This window comes from Canis lupus, chromosome 2 (assembly GCF_048164855.1).
Source record: "Canis lupus baileyi chromosome 2, mCanLup2.hap1, whole genome shotgun sequence".
Taxonomy (NCBI): domain Eukaryota; kingdom Metazoa; phylum Chordata; class Mammalia; order Carnivora; family Canidae; genus Canis; species Canis lupus.
In genome coordinates, this window is record NC_132839.1 from 54,926,408 (window position 1) to 54,944,904 (window position 18,497).

Here is an 18,497-nt window from a genome sequence, read left to right on the forward strand (position 1 = left end):
ACATTTAATGATTAGTCTCTTAATTTTCAACTTCTCCCATCCACTAATGGTAGAAACTTGTGCCTGGCAGTTTCTAGGACTCTGTTTTTGTTTTTTTTTTAAATACTATACATCACATTCCACCTTTTTTGCATGTTGGGTAAGTACATTATATCTTGGTATATATGTATGTGTAAATGTCAAGAAAAGATCAAGAAGCTGTGTTCCAGCTTCTGCTCCATCACTTAGACTGTCTGACTTTGACACTCAAGCTACCCTTACCATGCCTCAATTCTCTCACCTGCAAAATGTTTTTTTGTCTGAAAGAAACCTTATTGGAATCTTTATCTATATAAATCAACAGGTTGAAACTGGGGTGGGAAGAACCACAAAAAGCCCCCTGAAACCCTAAAGGACCATGAAAAACCCTGAAACCACTGACTAGATCATTGTCAGGATCACTTCCAGCTTCCATTTTGAAATACCAAACTAGAGCCAGAGCAGCAGAGTGAACAAGTTAATAAAATACAAAATGTTGGTTATTAAGCCAATGTTGTCTGAGTTCTAAAATCAGTTTGAAAGAACTCAGATGCTTAGCAACATAATTTTAAAACGGTAATAACTAATTACTAAAGGTCATAGCAAGGTGAGTAAAAGGCAGAGGGAAGGCTCTGAGGAAGCACTGCAACTCAGATTCCTGTGCTCCTTATCCTAACTGTTGATTTAATAACCTCACTTGGATGACTGTAAACCATCAAACAGCTGTTACAGATGTGAATGGCACAATGACAAGTCCTGGATCTCTTAAAAACTGAGGCCAAGCAAGAACTATGGCTAAAGGCCTTCTGCTTACTCCTCACGACATTATGTGAAGTAGGTACTTGGTTATCACCCCCCGCTGCACACATGAGGAAGCTGGTGCTTGGGGTGAAGTGCTCCGCTCCAGGTCACGCTGCAAGTAAGTGGCAGCGCTGCACACTGGAGCCAGGCCGTCACTCCAGAGCCGATGATCTTAACCACCCTTCGACAGCAGACTGTACCAAATAAAGTGCCAGAGATGTTCAAGGTCTCTGACGATGATAACTTTTTGTTCAAGTTCCAGATTAATACAGACTAAAAAGAGAGAGAGAAATTCTAGATCGATTCAACACAACAAGCTTTGAGGTGAAAATCTTAAAGGGTTATAAATGTTATCATGTCAGCAGAGGACGTGAGGTAATACATTTTCTCACTATGGCATGGGAGGTATAGAGGTCTCTTAATGATGGAAATGCCATGTGGGTGTTCATTTTATTTCTATTAAAGGGCTTTCATTTAACATCTGCCAATGGACTCTTGCCAATTTACATCTAAAAATACATACCAGTGGGCATTAAGATAAAACAGTCTTCACCCAGCAGTGCAGCATTGATCGCCTCTAGCTGATTAGTTCTAAAATTATGCAGGCCAAATTTTTTATGAAAAATCTTCATCATTTCTTTTGTATGAGGAAAACTAAGACTTTGGAAACGTTCATGTTTCAGATTTCTGGATGCTAAATTTTGCGCCGACTTGTCTGAGAAAATAATTGATGTTAAGAAAAATCAGTGCGTTATTGTTAACAAGTCAGTTTTAGCATTTACCCTTTGCCATACAAAATCAAAGGCATACATGTCCCTGCAGCACATCTTTCTTCAACCGCTAATCAGGGTTTCATCCCCACCAAATGTCAAAGCTGCCAGAGGCTTCCCGAGGCCAAATTCCAGTCTTTTCCTTGATCTTTTTGCAGCACCTACCACTATTTCATTTATTCCCTTCTTCCTCCTCTCTTGACCTTCAAGACAATCATAGTTTTTCTATTTAAATTCTCTCTCCTGGCTCCATTTCCTCCACCTGCCCCTTACACTTGGGAGTCTTTGCAGATGCTTGGGACTTTTGGCCATTCTTTCTTTGTAATTCTCCTAGTCCTCAGATCTTGAACATCACGTATGTGCACAGATTGCCTAGATCTCTTTTGTAAAGCCCTACTGACACCCACCTAAGTTCCAGTCCTGCATGCATCTCCAAATGTCTGCAAGACATTTCTACCTGAATGACTTTACCAACACTTTAAGCTCCACGAGTCTTAAAATAGCCCTCCTCAGCTTTTCTCCCAATCTGCTCTGCCTCCTGACTTCCCTGCTCTGCTAATGGTGTCACATATTTCCCAGTCACCGGGTCTGGAACCTCCAAGGCATCTCAGTTTCCTCTGGCTCCTCTTCCACTACGTCTCTCACATCTGCCCCCCTGCTCTGCAGCCCTGGTTCGGCACACTGAACAAGAGGTGCTCACACCAGCTCTGGCAGTCTCTCCAAACCCAACACTCAACTGTCTCAAAGATAAATGCAAACATTAAGTATGACACATTCTAACTTGACACAAAAATAAATCCATTAATGGTTATTTTAAAGGTCAACAGCATAACTGTCAGAACAACCTCCATGGTATTAAGTCATCAATGGCAAAAATAGGGAACGCTGTACTTTATAAATCTTACACATATAAACTTGCTTCAGTTAAAAAACACTTGGTGATAACTTTATAGGGTTGATGTAAGGTTTTAAAATTAATTTTGGCTTCTCCTGCAGCCTTTCCAGTGGTTAACTGCACTCCTCCACAAACTTCTACTAAGAGGAAAGGGACTACTCATTACTCAACTATGACCAGAACCCAACATAAACCAGGGTCTGGAGTGGGAACTCCATAAACATCTGCTGAATTGAATTAAAAAGATTTTAGGCCCAGAGAGATCATTTGTCTTAAGACATTTCTGACTCCATGTCTTTCTTAGGTGGCCTTGCATTTTAATATTTTAACACATAAAACATGTTTTACTACTTTATAAATTGATTGGTTCTCATCAGAGTTCTAAAAATACATGCAGTTACATTTTTTAACATATAAACTCAGCTTTGCTTTTACTTATCTCCCAAATCATTAAAAACTTGGTGCTCATGAGCTTTATTGTTTCCAGGACTAAAAGATGTTAATTTAAAGGCAAAGCACATTTGTAATGACTTTAGAGCTTTACTACAATAGGTTATAATTACTCATTTTATAAAACTACAGCTGCTACGGAGACAAAGGAGTGACTTGCTATTGAAATTGTGATTTGTAATTCATATTATCAACAGGAATTTGCATAGAAACAATGCACTTTTCAGGCAAGGATGATTTCCTCTTGGTTTTCTTACCCAATTGCGATTTTGGACAGTTCCGTTTTCATATAAAATATAAGCATTCAATTTAAACTTACCAGTGTAATTCTGAATTGACTCTGAGTTTTTATTTTGAGCAGTAGATGCCACTGGAAGACAGTTTGTCTTGGCTGAAGAAATTCTTTCTGATACTGGCTTAACTGGCCGACCTTCCTTAATAGGTAGACAGGCAGCTGTGGAAGATCTGCTGGCCGCTAAATCATGCATTATATCTTCCCAGTCATCATCATCATCAAAGCCATCTATGTCAAAATTATCAATATCACAGGCAGCCTGAATTTCTAAGTCATTTATTGGAGCAGCACGTTTATTCTGATCTCTCACAGCCGTGCTTGTGAGAACATTTCCCAGGAAGTAAGAGCTCTCGTTCCTTTTTTCTATCCGTGGTGTTTCAGCCCAGTTGCTACTTACAAAGGACTTCTGTAAATGGGGACTGAATAACAGTCTTTCAGAGGGATTCTTCATGGTGCCGGAGAATCCTGTCTTTCCTGGGGTAGTAGCCAGTAAACACTCCCCAGTGGAACTGGAATGTGAGGGAAGGTGTGGAAAATTTAACTCCTTAACAGAATTCCCGGTAGGATGGGAATTGCCCTTTGGAAACACATCAGGAGCAGAAAGAGATGCCATATCCTCCACAGGGCTTCCCAGTGAATCAGGCCCGCGTGTCCACACCGAAGCAAGAACACTGGCATCACTTGTATTAAAGTCGGCTTCAGCTAGGAGCTTCCTTCTGAAGAGGAAACAGAACTCCACATGAAACATGAGTAGTCTGCCAGGGCAGGCCACACAAGTGTATCTTTAGTTTTCATCCCCAATCGTGGCGAAGTCTATCCTTTATATCCTCTTTTCCTTAATCTCAATAATGTGAACACAAATGCTAAAGGGGCAGTTTGAAAAAGTACACAAATTCAAAATATAAAACATAATGCCAATTATCCGATACGATTTCCTGTTCAGAACACCTCAAAATTCTGCCCGGTACATTTCTAACTCAGGTCAGTTGAAATGCAATCAGATATACTGCAAGAGAAGGAAAAGTAAGATACCTTATGTCCCGCTGCTGATGCAGTGCATTCCCACAAGTCAGAGCTTTCAGTTCATCATCAGGAATAGTATCTACTAATTTACAGATCTGGTCCATCACGTGAATAAGCTGCTGCTGTAAACTTGGCTGTCTAGCTATAAAATGTAATTTCGTTAATATTTTTCCTTGAAAAAGACTTAAAATTTTGACAGTCATGCATGTAAAACTGGCAGTACTTTAACAACAAGATCATAAACTATCATGTATCACCCTATTATCTGCCTGTGAAAGAATCTGAAATCATGTTGTCTCTATTCTATATCATGAGAGCCCCAAATTGTGTTATCTTCATTTTGTTTTATGTCAATTCTTAATATTTCTCTTAGGGTAACCAACATCATTGTAAGATGCAAAAGTTTATCAGCTTACTATCATTTTTTTTAAAAGATTTATTTATTCGTGAGACACACAGAGAGAGAGAAGCAGAGACACAGGCAGAGAGAGAAGCAGGCTCCATGCAGGGAGCCCGATGCAGGACTCAATCTGGGCACCCCAGGATCACACCCTGGGCCAAAGGCAGACACTCAACCACTGAGCCACCCAGGCATCCCAGGTTACTATCATTTTTAACTAACTTGAGGGGTAAATCTCGCCATGCCCATACAAGGTATCATACAGGGCTGGACTGGCAGGGCTCCCACACCACCTGTAGTTCCAGTCCACCCGGCATCCACACTGTTTTCAAGGTAACAGCACAGCACTGAGACTTTCTTTTCGGGGACCCCAACCTCAGTGGGCCTTTGATGTGAGGCAGCTCAAAGAGAATTAGGTCTGGGAGTTTTCTGACTGGAAAAGAAGACTTCTCTTTTCAATGAGCTGGACAAGCTGCTGGTGGCCACCCCTGCCACCACCCTGGGACACACAGCTTGAGAATAAGACCCATGCAAGGGAAAGTGGAAAACAGAGATAGAAAGGAAGGGGGCTGAGATAGGAAGGGAGGGTGGAAGAGAGGAGAGAAGACAGGTGTGAGGGAGAGAAATGCCTAATGACAGTGTTTACACATCAGAATCCAGACAGTCTGGTCCACATTTATTTAATTGACATTATAGACTAAAAAACAGAATGTAAAAGGAGGTAAGGCTATAAATGAAGGAAGAAAAGAATGGGTTAGGCCAATAAAGGGAAACGAGGAAGATGCCCACTCCACCCTGAGGGTCTATGGATGTGGGAGAAAGAAACGGTTTCAGTGGGCTGCAGAGGAGACTATTCTCAGGAGACAATCTGAGAGCTGACAGCAAGAGAATGAGGTTGCTGGGAAATTGCTGAGGAGAGTAGCCCGTCGTACGGTCCAACGGGCAGAAAGGAGATGGAGAGATGACAGATGGGTCGGGAGGACAAGTGTTTGTGTCAAAATGACTTGGGAAATATGGAATTTGGTGACTGGCACAGATAGGGATGTGGGGTCTGAGATGGTGGGTGGATGGTGGCTGAATCCCCGTTTTGCCTGTTTTCTCTACACAGAGAACGGCTATCAGAATGGGAAGAAGAGAATGAATAATGGTCTGAAAGAAATGAAAGCCAGACAGGCTCAGAGAGAGATATGGGTATTGAAAAGGAGCTCGGGTCTCCCTGTCTAGGCAGATTATACCTCAGAACACAAAGGAAACCCTCAAAGAAGATCCCGCTGATATGTGAGGCATCCAGTGAACAGGACAGTTGATGGAAGAGTGAAGACAGGCAAACATTGTTCTAATTTTCAAAAAATTCTAAACTGATTGCCAAAAGCTACAGGCTGGTGCTCTGGCTGTTAATTCAAGGCAAAATTCTGGAACATGTTATCAAATAGCTGCTTTGTGAACTCTAAGGAGAGGAAACAATTATAGAGTTAGCAAGAGTTTATATAAATAAATCAGTAATCTCATGTATTTCCTTCTTTGAAGGGATTACCAGACTGGCATATAACAATAGCCACCATTTATTGAAGGCCGACAGTACACTGGGCACTTTACCCTGCATCCTGACAAACACCCAGCAAGGTATTTCAGAGAAGAAGAAACTGAGGTTCAGAGAAGCATAACTGATTTGCTCCAGTCTCCCCGCCAGGAGCCAAGGGAGACAGGTTTGTGCCCCAGGACCGCATCACTCTGGAGCCCATATCCCAGCCGTTCCCTCTTGCTGCCTCAGACCCAGATCTGTGCAGTCACGTGAGTCTTCTGCAGCCCTGTGGCCAGGGAGAGAAGCATGGGCTCCAGGCAGGTTTGTACAGAATGGAATAAGAAGTGATGGGTTCACGTCTGCTGTGAGGAAGACCTCTAATGTCATCCTGGAGGACCATGGCCTTGCCCCCAACCGAGTAACCACTTTATAAGCAAGACCATGCCCACAAGCAGCACAGTGCAGGAGCCTCCCCACCACTGGGTTTAAACCCTGCCTGTGCTAATTCTAGTTCACTCTCCTGTGCCTCGGGGTCTTTATTCGTAAAATGGGGATAATAGACACTACCTTAAAAGCCACTGTGAGGATGAATTTAGTTAACAGCGGAAAACACGTACAAAAGCGCCCAGGACAGCAGATGTTTCAGGGACATCTCTAACAATAAATTTGGACACCAAAATAAGGAAACAAAATGGGGAGGAAACAGAAACAACACACACATGCTGTGCATACACCCCACCATACATATCACCACATATGTGCACACACACCACACACATGCCTGTGCATGCACACACCTCCACACACGTGCATGACACACCCACTATGACACACATGTGCACACACACTCATCATGAGTACAGAACCCATCAAAAAGGACCAGAACATGTTATAGAAATATTCAGAGAATGAAAAAAAGGCTCTTGGAAAATCCCATATAGACAAGTTAAAGATAAAATTGAGTAAATCTCCCAGAAAGCAGAGAAGCAAGAGGCTGAAAAGATGAAAGATAACTCAGGGAAGCCTAATATACAAATAATAGAAGTTTCAGGAAGAGTGAAAAACAAAAGAAAAAGAAAAAGAAAAAGAAAAAGGAAATATACCGGAAAACTTTCTAGGATAGAAGGACATAGATCTCAGGACTGACAGAGCCCCAGGGAAGTAGAAATCACAGTGGGAAAGGAGGCTGCTCCTTTTCAAAGTAGTGTGGCTGCACTATTTATACTAGATACTTGATAGAAAGTCTAAAAATGAACTGGAAACAAATCAAACAAAAAGCATTAAACTTTGCATGGCCATCAAGATGTAAACCCAGAGTACAAATAAGGAAGAGTCAGGAGGATGGAAGGTCTAGAAACCATTATCTATAGAGAAGAATTAAAAGACCTAACGATATTTAGCCCTTAAAAAAAAAAAGAGGGGGATGGGGGAAGAAAGTTTCTAGGAGCTTTAGACCTTCCTCACAAGGATTAAAGTTCCAGGAAGGCAAATTCTGGCTCAATGTGAGAAATAATTTTCTAACAAATAGTGTTTCCACTATTTCTTTCGAGAACACAAATTTCTGAGTTGTTCAAGCAAATGCTAGCTAACCAGCAGCCAAAGGTGGTTCTGTGTTAGAGGTGAGGAACTGCAAATTTGCCATCTAACACTGGACAGCCACAGGTTAAAAATACAACCGTACTGTTTCCAAATGTTAGGTAGTTAAAATATGTGCTATGTCGAAATACTTTTTGTACCGTCACAGTTTGTGCTGGTCTCTTGATTGGGCTGCTGTGTTGTCATCCCCTTGGGTGTTGGCAAGTCCTCGGATGTGCTAGGACCATCCTCTGTGCCAGAGGCATCAAGGTCCTTTAACATACTGTGAATTTAAAAATATAAAACTAAATGAGACTTAAGCCAAATGTATAGTTTTTCCTCTCATGTTTTCCCACAACGGGTCAGACAAATAAGAGAAGCATGTTTTTTTTTAATCTCCTCTAGTCTAGAACCTCTTTGGCAGGTCTTCAAAATCTCCCATCTTCTGGCCCCAAGAGATCTTTTCAATTCTCCTTCCAATGATGTTCTTTTAGTAACACTATGTGGCGTCACAGGGCATCACTTACATTCCTCACAGGAGCCTGGCGTGGTCTACTTGGTCTATGTGAGGGATTCTGTCTCCCTCTCCTCTCAATTTGGAAAACTCATCATCCAATCTTCTCTGATAATGTATAGTTTTATACAAAAATTATTAACACATATAAACATGGTCAGTCTGACTGGATACAAAAAATACTTTAAAAGTAACAAATGGGCACTAAACACAAATGGGCACTAAAGTGTTAGAGAGAGGGTACCATGGAAATCCAGACAAAGACAACATCTTCTGGAACTTGAGCAGGCTTTGCCAAGGAGGGAGATATGAGGAAGCCCTGAATGACAGGTATTGGAAAAGTGACAGACCAAGTGTCTCTCTGAGTGAGGAGAGACAAAGATAATTCTCTTTACTTGGTATCAACTGTGCTTCCCTAAGGCTGGAATGCAATCTTCTAACTAGATTGAACAGTGATGAATAACTATGCTTTATATAGTCTTAAAAAATGATAATATAATTAAAGAAAAGGCCTTATAGTTTTAGCAATGTTTTCTAGATTGTCAGTTTGTCTCATTTGGTTCACTGGAGCTTATTGTTATCCTAAGAGCATAACTAGGGATAGAATTGAAGAGGTGATGTGGGGTCTGAAGATGGGAGGACTCTGAAGGCTGGCTCAAGAGGTTTGGCACACAGGAGATACAAAAACACGTTTCTCTTTTCTGTTACATATTACCTGAGCGTTACACCTCTGAAATTAATCCAAAACTCACAATCCAAAACCTTGTTTTAAGACAAGATAAAATACAAAAGAAAATTTAATTATGTACTGCACATACTGAGAGCATCATTTGTGAAAATTCTATTTCAGTTTTAAAATATATGCAAATATGGGCAGCCCCGGTGGCGCAGCGGTTTGGCGCCGCCTACAGCCTGGGGTGTGATTCTGGACCCGGGATCGAGTCCCACATCGGACTCCCTGCATGGAGCCTGCTTCTCCCTCTGTCTGTGTCTCTGCCTCTCTCTCTCTGTGCCTATGAATAAATAAATAAAATATTAAAAAAAATATATATGCAAATATGTATTCGAGGTCACAATGGAAACTATATAGATAGACTTCACCTTTGGGGAAACCTTGGAAATAAACATTTTCCAACTGCCAAAAATCTAGGTAAAGTTAACCATGGTATGACAACTCAATAAATTAGGTAGCCATTAAAAATAATAAAAATAAAGACTATGTAGCAGTATGAAAAATGTCTAAAAATAACATAAGAGAAAAGCAGAATAAAAAATTAAGGTTACATGTTGATTACAACATGTAAAAATGATTACAATGTAAAAATCACACACACATGTGAAGAAGGATCAAAACCTAACATGGGTAAGGAAAACGTCTGGTTTGTTGGAACTGCAAGACTACAAGCATCCTGTTAAGCTGGATACAAGGTTGTCTGTGCAACACACTTTTTTAGTAAACAGAGGGAAAAACCCAGGTGTTCAGTAGGAATTGGTATGGTCCAGAAAATAGCCCTACACTGGATCTTATTTTTCTTTTTGATTTTTTTATTGGTGTTCAATTTGCCAACATATAGAATAACACCCAGTACTCATCCCATCAAGTGCCCCCCCTCAGTGCCCGTCACCCAGTCACCCCCACCCTACACGTGCCATTGATTGTATCATCCTGGACAATCCCCTGGGCCTTGGCTGCTTCATTGTTAAATGGGAATCTGGTTTAGAATCTACACTCTATAGAAACTCTTGTTCAGTTCTTTCACTTTTTATAATGTTGTCTGAAATTCTATGGGATGGGATTAAGAGGACAGCTCTTACAGTTTTTTAGTTTTTTATCAAATAGTAATTATGTTTCGACCTTTCCCTCCTCTTTAAACAAGCCAACCTACATGTTAAAACACAATCTCAGAGAAGTGAGGTTATGTAGGCAAATACCTCCTTCTTGCCTGCCTTCTTTAATTAAGGTGGTATACTAGGGGGACATGTTTCTCATAAAAATATTGGTTCACAGTAAATACTCCACCACTCAAATGCACCATGATCTAGATTGGGTCAAAGATGGAGGTAAGACTGATTAGTATTTTAAGCTATCGATGGCTTATGTATACCATGTCTTTTTCCTATAATACTGTCAATTAACCACAACCACATCACTAATTTACTAAAATTTAGTGAATGACAAATATAATGGCCAATTCTATCCTGCAGGATAAAAAGAAAAGGACACAATGTTAACTAAATCACTTCCCAAATAAGTGACTTTTCATTTGTGTCATTTCAGGTGTAGGAGTTTGAAAATATATAGTATTTTTAGGAATATATTTCACATGTCAAAATCAACTAAATAGAACCGTTTGGAGGTCCCACATAATTAATCATAATAGAACTTTACAGCTTTATACCACCGATTAAATAAAGTGTATAAACAGGGATTTTTTGATGCTTTCATGGGGATAGAAAACTTTGCAAAAGCATCAAACAAATCTATACAGAAATGATACTAGGTAGCTAAACAAAATTCTTTTCTTTCTTTTTTTTTAAGATTTTATTTATTCATGAGACACACACACAGAGAGAGGCAGAGACACAGGCAGAGGGAGAAACAGGCTCCATGCAGAGAACCGGATGTGGAACTCGATTTTGGGACTCCAGGATCACGCCCTAGACTGAAGGTAGGCACTCAACCGCTGAGCCACCCAGGTGTCCTAAACAAAATTATTTCAGATATCCCAGAAATACACAGTAACATTTATTAATTTGCTGTTTTACCTAAAACACTTTAAAGAGGAAGAAGAGGCAGAAATTACTTCTGGAGAAGGTAGAACAAAATCTGTATCGTAATCATCTTCGTCAAGCTCTACACATGGCGACTTCTCCAATGAACATAACTCTGTTTCTTCCCAGTTCTTCTTTTCGCTATCTAAAGTACAACCATTGACAAGCACAGGTTACTTTCATCACTACTGAGACAGGAAGTGCTGGGCACAAGCACTCAAGTGGGTGCTCCAGACGAGTCACACCAATGCCAGCACTCTATGTGTGCCCACCTTCCACATGTCCATGCTGGGGGCTTCTTCACAAATCATCACTGAGTCACCTGGATTAAGACCAATGGATGCGGGAAAGAAGGCTAAAGATCTGCTGAAGGATTCTCAGGACTCTCCAGTTCAACTATGAAACCCCTACTTAGTATCAGCACTTCCGTTTTTTCTATTTTTTTTTTTTTAGGATCATTTTTTCTATTTTTCACTCATATTTCAGTAAGTGAAGTATGACATAGGAGTGTGTAACTGTACCAACCCTGTTAACTTGACTATGAGGGCCTCCTAGTTACTGAAGTCTGCCACACTCAGTGTCTTTCTCTCGACTATGTGTGATAACAATGCCCGATGGTTGCTTTCCAGCTTACCTGTGACCCCATTTTCTCTTCATAAACAGCAATGCATTTGATTAGACTACAGTTTTGCTTCTCATCAATCACCTTTCTGTCCCTTCGCACCCTGTGGTAACCTTGATGGGATTCGGGTGTTTAGAAGTATTAGTCTCACATTTACAATCATTTCATGAGGTGGGTACTTCCACACATGGCTAATCTCAGCTGAGGTTCTGGGCACCTAATAACTAGAAGACCTAAACAGAAAAGGATTTGAGTGTCATCTGTAATACTTTAATAGCACAATTAGATCGTATCATACATCCACATCCGGCGGAAGCAAGCCATAAAGGACTTATAATGGAAAGGCTTTATTTCATGTCCCATTTCTGCCATGAGCTAGTCAGTAGACCGTTAGGAAACCATTTAACCTCTATGGACCTTACAGAGCTATCCTTGGTGTTTATATAAAAATTATATTACTAGAATAAAATTTTCATTTCATCTGTAGAACCTGCTTCAAAGAAGTGGCCACACGCTGTGCAACAGGTATCTCCACAGAGCTAAGGACAAAAGCTGTATCTATCTGCTATTGTTTCAGGGCCTTGCTTTGAATAAATTAATATAATCAATATATTGAAATGAGATAAAATAAAATTTTTACCTCTTTCCTCTTCCAAATGAGTTTTTAAAGAATGACTCTCCTGAGGATCTCCATGTATAAGCTCTTCAGGATTGGGGTCATCATCAATGCAAATCACATCATTACTAAACCATTCCGAGTCGTCGTTCTGTTTTTTAGTCAAACATGCTTGCTTACTTTCAAAGGAGGATGGAGTCAAATCAGCCTTTACTGTATTTGCTTGAGGAAGCTGTGCTTTCAAAAAGTTTCTCTTAGGTTTTTTTGACTTCTGAGCAGTGCTAACTCTCACAAAGTGATTTTTGCATGGTGTAACAAGCTTTGAATTTCCAGAAGTATCAAAGTCATCCATATCATCCCAATCATTGATGGTAACAAAAGAATCTGATGAAGAGCTAAATTCCAATTTCTTGAAAGTAGCATTACTGGATTTCTTTACAATCGGTGTGTTCTGGGTATTACATAAAACTCGTGAAACCAGTGACAAATCTGGCAATAATGGTTTTGAAACAGTTCTCCTGGTTTGCTGTCCTGCTGGAGTATTTTTGAGGTCACTGGGCCTTGTCTGCTGACTTGTGGCGTGGGGCAGAGGTTCACTGAAGGGAAAGGCCTCAGTGACATTAACATCTTTGTCATTTAACACAGGTGTTTTTGCTACTGACACACTAGTGACAGACACATTGTTGGCTGATGTTTTCTTCTTAAAAGTGAAAACTCTGAAAAATAATTGAAAAACTGAATTAGACTGATTAATTTTAGCAAACCCACCAACTATACAAAACTCTAAAGTCTGTTACTGATTTATACAGCAACTCCTTCACTGTAGCACAGATAAGCAAAGAATCCATCTCCTTGTTTTTTATTTTATTTTTTTAAGATTTTATTTATTTATTCATGAGAGGCACACAGAGACAGAGAGAGGCAGAGACATAGGCAGAGGGAGAAGCAGGCTCCATGCAGGGAGCCCAACGTGGGACTTGATCCCGGGTCTCCAGGATCACACCCCGGGCCGAAGGCGGCACCAAACCGCTGAGCCAGCGGGGCTGCCCTCCCTCTCTGGTTTTAAGATTTATACAGTAACTTAAAATTATAATTTGTATGCTCTGATCTTTCCAATTTAGAAGCTAATTATTTGGTTTTGAGAGTATCCAGGCCACTCCCACTACTTTATTTCTCACATGGATCATCTGTAATTAAGGAGAGGGACAGCATAAAAGAAAAAGAGAAGAGACTCAAATGTGAGGTTGAGTTGCTTGTCTGGTACAAGTTTTCTTTTTTTTTTTTGGTACAAGTTCTTTTTTTTTTTTTTTTTTGGTACAAGTTCTTATGGGGAAGAGAGATGAAAACTGAACAGGCTATGCTGGAACCGGAAGGACAAAGTCCCTTGGATGTCTGCTGGGCGTGGTGGCATGAAGTTCAATGGTAACTTTAAAGTCCAGCACTCACATCAGTGTCTAGAATTTGGTAAAGTTCTAGAAATTATTTTTTTTAAGTTCTAGAAATTATTAAACAGAATAGAAATATTAAAGAATAAAAATTATTACTAAATATCATCAGAAGGAGTTTGGAGCCTCGCTTGGAGGAGAGAAAACTGGAGAGCTGTAGGGTTCCTCATAAACTGTTGTTGGAATAGATATAAAATTATATTAAAATATTGAAAATACCTATTTGCCCAAACTTATAGGAAGATTCATTATTCATTCATGCCACAGATATTAACTGAGCAAGTAATATGTGCCAGGAACAATGCGGAAGTACTGAATATTTATTACCTGGAGCTACTAAAACATGCTCTATCGTTAATGTGCAAAGTAGGGACATGACTGAGCCCTCAGCTTCATTTCCTTATCTGCACAGTGAAAGTGCTGAAAGAGAAGTGTTTCATTCATACAATACTCTGGGTCAGTGCCTGTATGACAGCCAAAATACTTACGAAGATTTCGGTTTGGAAGGACTTAATTTGTTACTAAGTTTTCTGGCTGAATGGCGTTCTAGTTGCTCCTGTAGATTATTCTGGGGAACGGCAGCCATGATCCTAAACAGGGAGGAAAAGAATGATCAGGGGAGTTAAGTACTTTGCATTAATCATAGTATTTCTGGAGGGGGACGCATGGAGCACTGTTTCAACTGTGCCTAGATGAATGACGTTTTTTTGGGTCAATAAATTGTTTTGATTTTTCTTTTTTTTTTTTTTAACATCTGGTGATACCTGAAATATATAGCCTTTAACTCAGTGAAGGCTCACTTAAATAGCAAAATGACCTGGTTTCCCCCAAAGCTAAAATAAGCACAATAGACATAAGAGAAGAGATTATTTGTAAAGGGTTTAGAGAAAAACAAGACCTAGCTTGGGCTGGAAGAGTAAATGGAAGCTGGATGGGAGCGAGGTGGGAGTGAACGATGAAAGCATATGGAAAACCCCCAAGAACAGATGAAAGGCAAAGAAGAAAGGGCTCACCTATGAGAATAGTGCACTTTGCCAGCAAGATGCCGTGCTTCATGATTATAGGGTCTCAGTCTGAAAGAGTACTTTCACCAAGCACATTTATACTCCTCGTGGGACAAATGTGATATTGCTGAGCTACTATGCAGGATAATGCACAGTCTCAGCCACCTTAAAATTCCTGAGGCTGAAGGGAGACGGGATAGCTGGAATCTATGCATAGTTAAAAATTCTCATTCAGGCTGAGTGTTATAATCTCCTCTCCCACTCCATCTTTACCAGAGACCCACTTTTATTTTATGCCATGTACCTTAGGAGGAAGGGTTAAAAACACTAGATGTTTATGGAAATAGGAAGTTTTATATCATATTCCACTCATTGATTATTAAAATAATCTGTTTAACAACTGTTTTACTTGATTTTTAAAAAAGTTTATTTATTTTAGTAATCTCTATGTTCAATGTGGGGCTTGAACTCTTGACACCAAGATCAAGAGTCACACACTCCTCCAACCGAGCCAGCCAGGCACCATTTCACTTTAGATAGTAGTGAAAAGAAGAACTTGGAAGAAATGCAATTATATTCAATTGAAAATTTTCCATTTGTTGAGCTTGATGAAGATGATTATGATACAAATTTTCTTCCACATTCTCCAGAAGGAATGATTTCTGCCTCTTCTTCCCCTTTAGTATGCTTCAGGTAAAATAGCTAATTAATTAATAGCATTGAATAATTCATATCGATAATGTGAATTATATCTTAGTAAAGATGTTATCAAAATAATGATTAAAAAATAGACAGGAAGGGGGACACCTGGGTGGCTCAGTGATTGAGTGTCTCTGTCTTTGGCTCGGGGTGTGATCCCCGGGTCCGAGATTGAGCCCTGCATCAGGCTCCCTGCATGGAGCCTGCTTCTCCCTCTGCCTCTGTCTCTGCCTCTCTCTCTCTCTGTCTTTCATGAATAATAAATAAAATTAAAAAAATAGACTGAAGGGTTGTAATGAACTCCTACATACCCGTCACCCAGAGTCAACAATTGTCAACTCACATCCAATGTTGTTTCATCTGTACTCACACACATCCCACTGTCCTCACTTTACCATTCTGGAAGTTGACCTCCTCAAATGATGTATTTTAATTCTGTTGTCCCTTCTTTATTCATTACCTAGTATATTTCTATCAACAGAAGTCTCTTCTGACCTAGTTTGTTACCTAGTATAATACAGGTAAGTATTCACACAGGAAAGTCACAGGAAAGTCAGGATGTTAGATTCTTTCCTTTATTAATTTTCAAAACAATGACTTGATTTTCTAACAACCCCCAATGGTTAATTTTTTTTCAGATTATAAACTCATCACTTAAATGTATTAGGCATATTTCAGTCCAATAATTATCATTCATCCTTATTGATTCTCCAATTGTTTCATGTGTGGCTAGTGGGAATCTCCTTAGTCCTTCTGACATAACCTAGTCTTTGTGAGCTCCCTCACTATCTGGAATGAATACATATTCCAGGCTAATATTGTGCATTTTCTGCCCCAGAATTAGAATTAGCCATTTCCCCCAAAGAGTCCTAATTTTTTTTACATGGACAATATGTTAAGGCCAGTTTCTGTGTGTCCAAAGGCACATTCCCATTTTGTCCTAACAAGGGGCTTGAACTCACAGCTCCAAGATCAAGAGTCGCAGGCTCCTCTGACTGAGCCAGCCAGGAACTCTAGCACTTCCCCATTTTATATCCAGTTTAAAAGGATTTTTTTTTTTAGAATTTTTTTTATTTATTCATGAGAGACACACAGAGAGAGAGACATAGGCAGAGAGAGGGAGAAGTAGGATCCCTGCGGGACTTGATCCCAGGACCCTAGGATCATGACCTGAGCCAAAGGTAGACCCTCAACCACTGAGGCACCCAGTTGTCCCTCTTTTTTTTTTTTTTTTTAACAAATAAAGATTTTATTTATTTATTTGATAGAGAGTGAGCGCTCACACAAGCAGGAGAGGGGCAGAGGCAGAGAGAGAGAGAGAGAGAGAGAGAGAGAGAGAGAAGCAGACTCCCCACTGAGCAGGGAGCCCGACATAGGGTTCGATCCCAGGACCCCAGGATCATGACCCAACCCAAAGGCAGAAACTCAACCAGTTGAGCCACCCAGGCACCTCTCTAAAAAAGACTGGTCTTTTGTTGAAATATGCTCTCTCCAAGATCTGTCCAGTGTGGAAATTCTTCACAGTATAAATGAGAAAGAGTGAAGTCACACTGCTGCCTCTCAGAATTTCAACCTCAGCTGCTGACACAGAGGTGGAGGCACAAGATCTTCAACCTTAAGACATTGAGCAGAACAAAATGGTCCACGGCATCATTACTTAATTTTTCCCCACATTCCTTCTAAGATTTTATAGTTTTTATCTCATCCTTCTATGAATTTTCCATGTCTTATTTATTTTTGGATCAAAATCAGCCATGGTACTCTGAGATTTCCAACATCACTCCAAAACATGATGATATGTATTTAACCACCTCAATAGGACAAATGTTTGATTAAATATTTCATAACTGTAGTGACACATTATGGATTCATAGTTAGCATGCAGTCAGCCTTAACCCTGGGGCACTTTCCCTACTTTTAAGCTACATGACTCTTTGGTTATTCCCAGAGGGTACCATCCTCTAGTCAGAGACACAGTCCAGAGCCTGGTAGCAAGCACACAAATTTTCTACTCAATATCCTTCAGTGGGATCGCCTTTAAGAAGTTGGTGAGTGCTGAGAAGCAAAAAGTGTCTCCCTTGTACCTATTCCATTAGAACATTAAATTGTTTGACACACAAAAAATTGTTCACTAACAGCAAAAATCTATGATATAAAATTAATGGAGGAAAATTAACTGAAAATAGAGATCAGTGAAAAGTTTCACAATACCAAAGAATAGGAACAGAGCAACGAGCCCAGAAAACTTTAAGTAAAATAAACTTCTGAATTAGACTCACCAGTGGAATCATAAGAATACTTTTTTTTTTTTTAAAGATTGTATTTATTTATGCATGAGAGACAGAGAGAGAGAGAGGCAGAGACACAGGCAGAGGGAGAAGCAGGCTCCATGCAGGGAGCCAGACATGGCATTTGATCCTGGATCTCCAGGATCCCACCCTGGGCCAAAGGCAACACTAAACCGCTGAGCCACCGGGGCTGCCCCACAAGAATACTTCGGTAAATGATTAACAATTTTCTCTCACTTACAAGAGGGGTAAGTCATTCTTAAGCCATTGTGATAAGCAAAATACTGATTCAATAGTTATAAAAAATTTGCTGAATGAAACAAAATGAACCACAAAACGACATCCAAGCACAGAATAAATAAGAATAAATAAATCAGTGAAAAGAGGAATGAGAGAATAACAACAATCCAGAGCTGGAATTCAAAACATATACCCAGTAAACGAGACTTCAAGTTTTTGTAAATTAAAAAAAAAAACCAATGGCAAAGAATAAACGACTAAAGGGGTCCTATCTGAACAGTATCTTGAATAAAGAAAAATGGTTTAGGCCAGAAACTGAGGATTTTTATTTAACAAGCAGGCTGTGATACTAAGAAGTAGTCTAAGGACATGAAAAGGAAAAAAAATAGTTAAGTAATCTCTGCACTCAACATGGGGCTTGAACTCACAACCCCAAGATCAAGAGTCACATGCTCCACGGATTGAGCCAGCCAGGAACCCCTAAAAGGAAAAAAAAAAAGATAAAGTCCTACATGTAGCAAAGCAAGAAAAGTATCACATTTGTAATA

The 18,497-nt window shown here is 39.9% G+C and overlaps 1 protein-coding gene across 7 annotated transcripts in view; it reads right to left on the reverse strand.

The window, feature by feature from the left end:
- The window catches only part of BLM (BLM RecQ like helicase), a 99,694-nt gene that overhangs the window by 51,817 nt on the left and 29,380 nt on the right, over positions 1-18,497 (reverse strand). For 2 of the 7 annotated variants that reach the window (XM_072800461.1, XM_072800495.1), the window contains exons 2-8: positions 14,207-14,308; positions 12,298-12,989; positions 11,030-11,180; positions 7,902-8,032; positions 4,262-4,394; positions 3,254-3,945; positions 1,343-1,534 (exon numbers count right to left, since the gene is read on the reverse strand). In XM_072800461.1, the coding sequence (XP_072656562.1) occupies positions 1,343-1,534; positions 3,254-3,945; positions 4,262-4,394; positions 7,902-8,032; positions 11,030-11,180; positions 12,298-12,989; positions 14,207-14,304 (2,089 nt within the window). In that variant the 5' untranslated portion in view covers positions 14,305-14,308. Of the gene's footprint in view, positions 1-1,342; positions 1,535-3,253; positions 3,946-4,261; positions 4,395-7,901; positions 8,033-11,029; positions 11,181-12,297; positions 12,990-14,206; positions 14,309-18,377; positions 18,404-18,497 lie in introns of those variants that run through there. The other 5 variants (XM_072800468.1, XM_072800477.1, XM_072800488.1 and 2 more) reach the window with 5 other exon arrangements.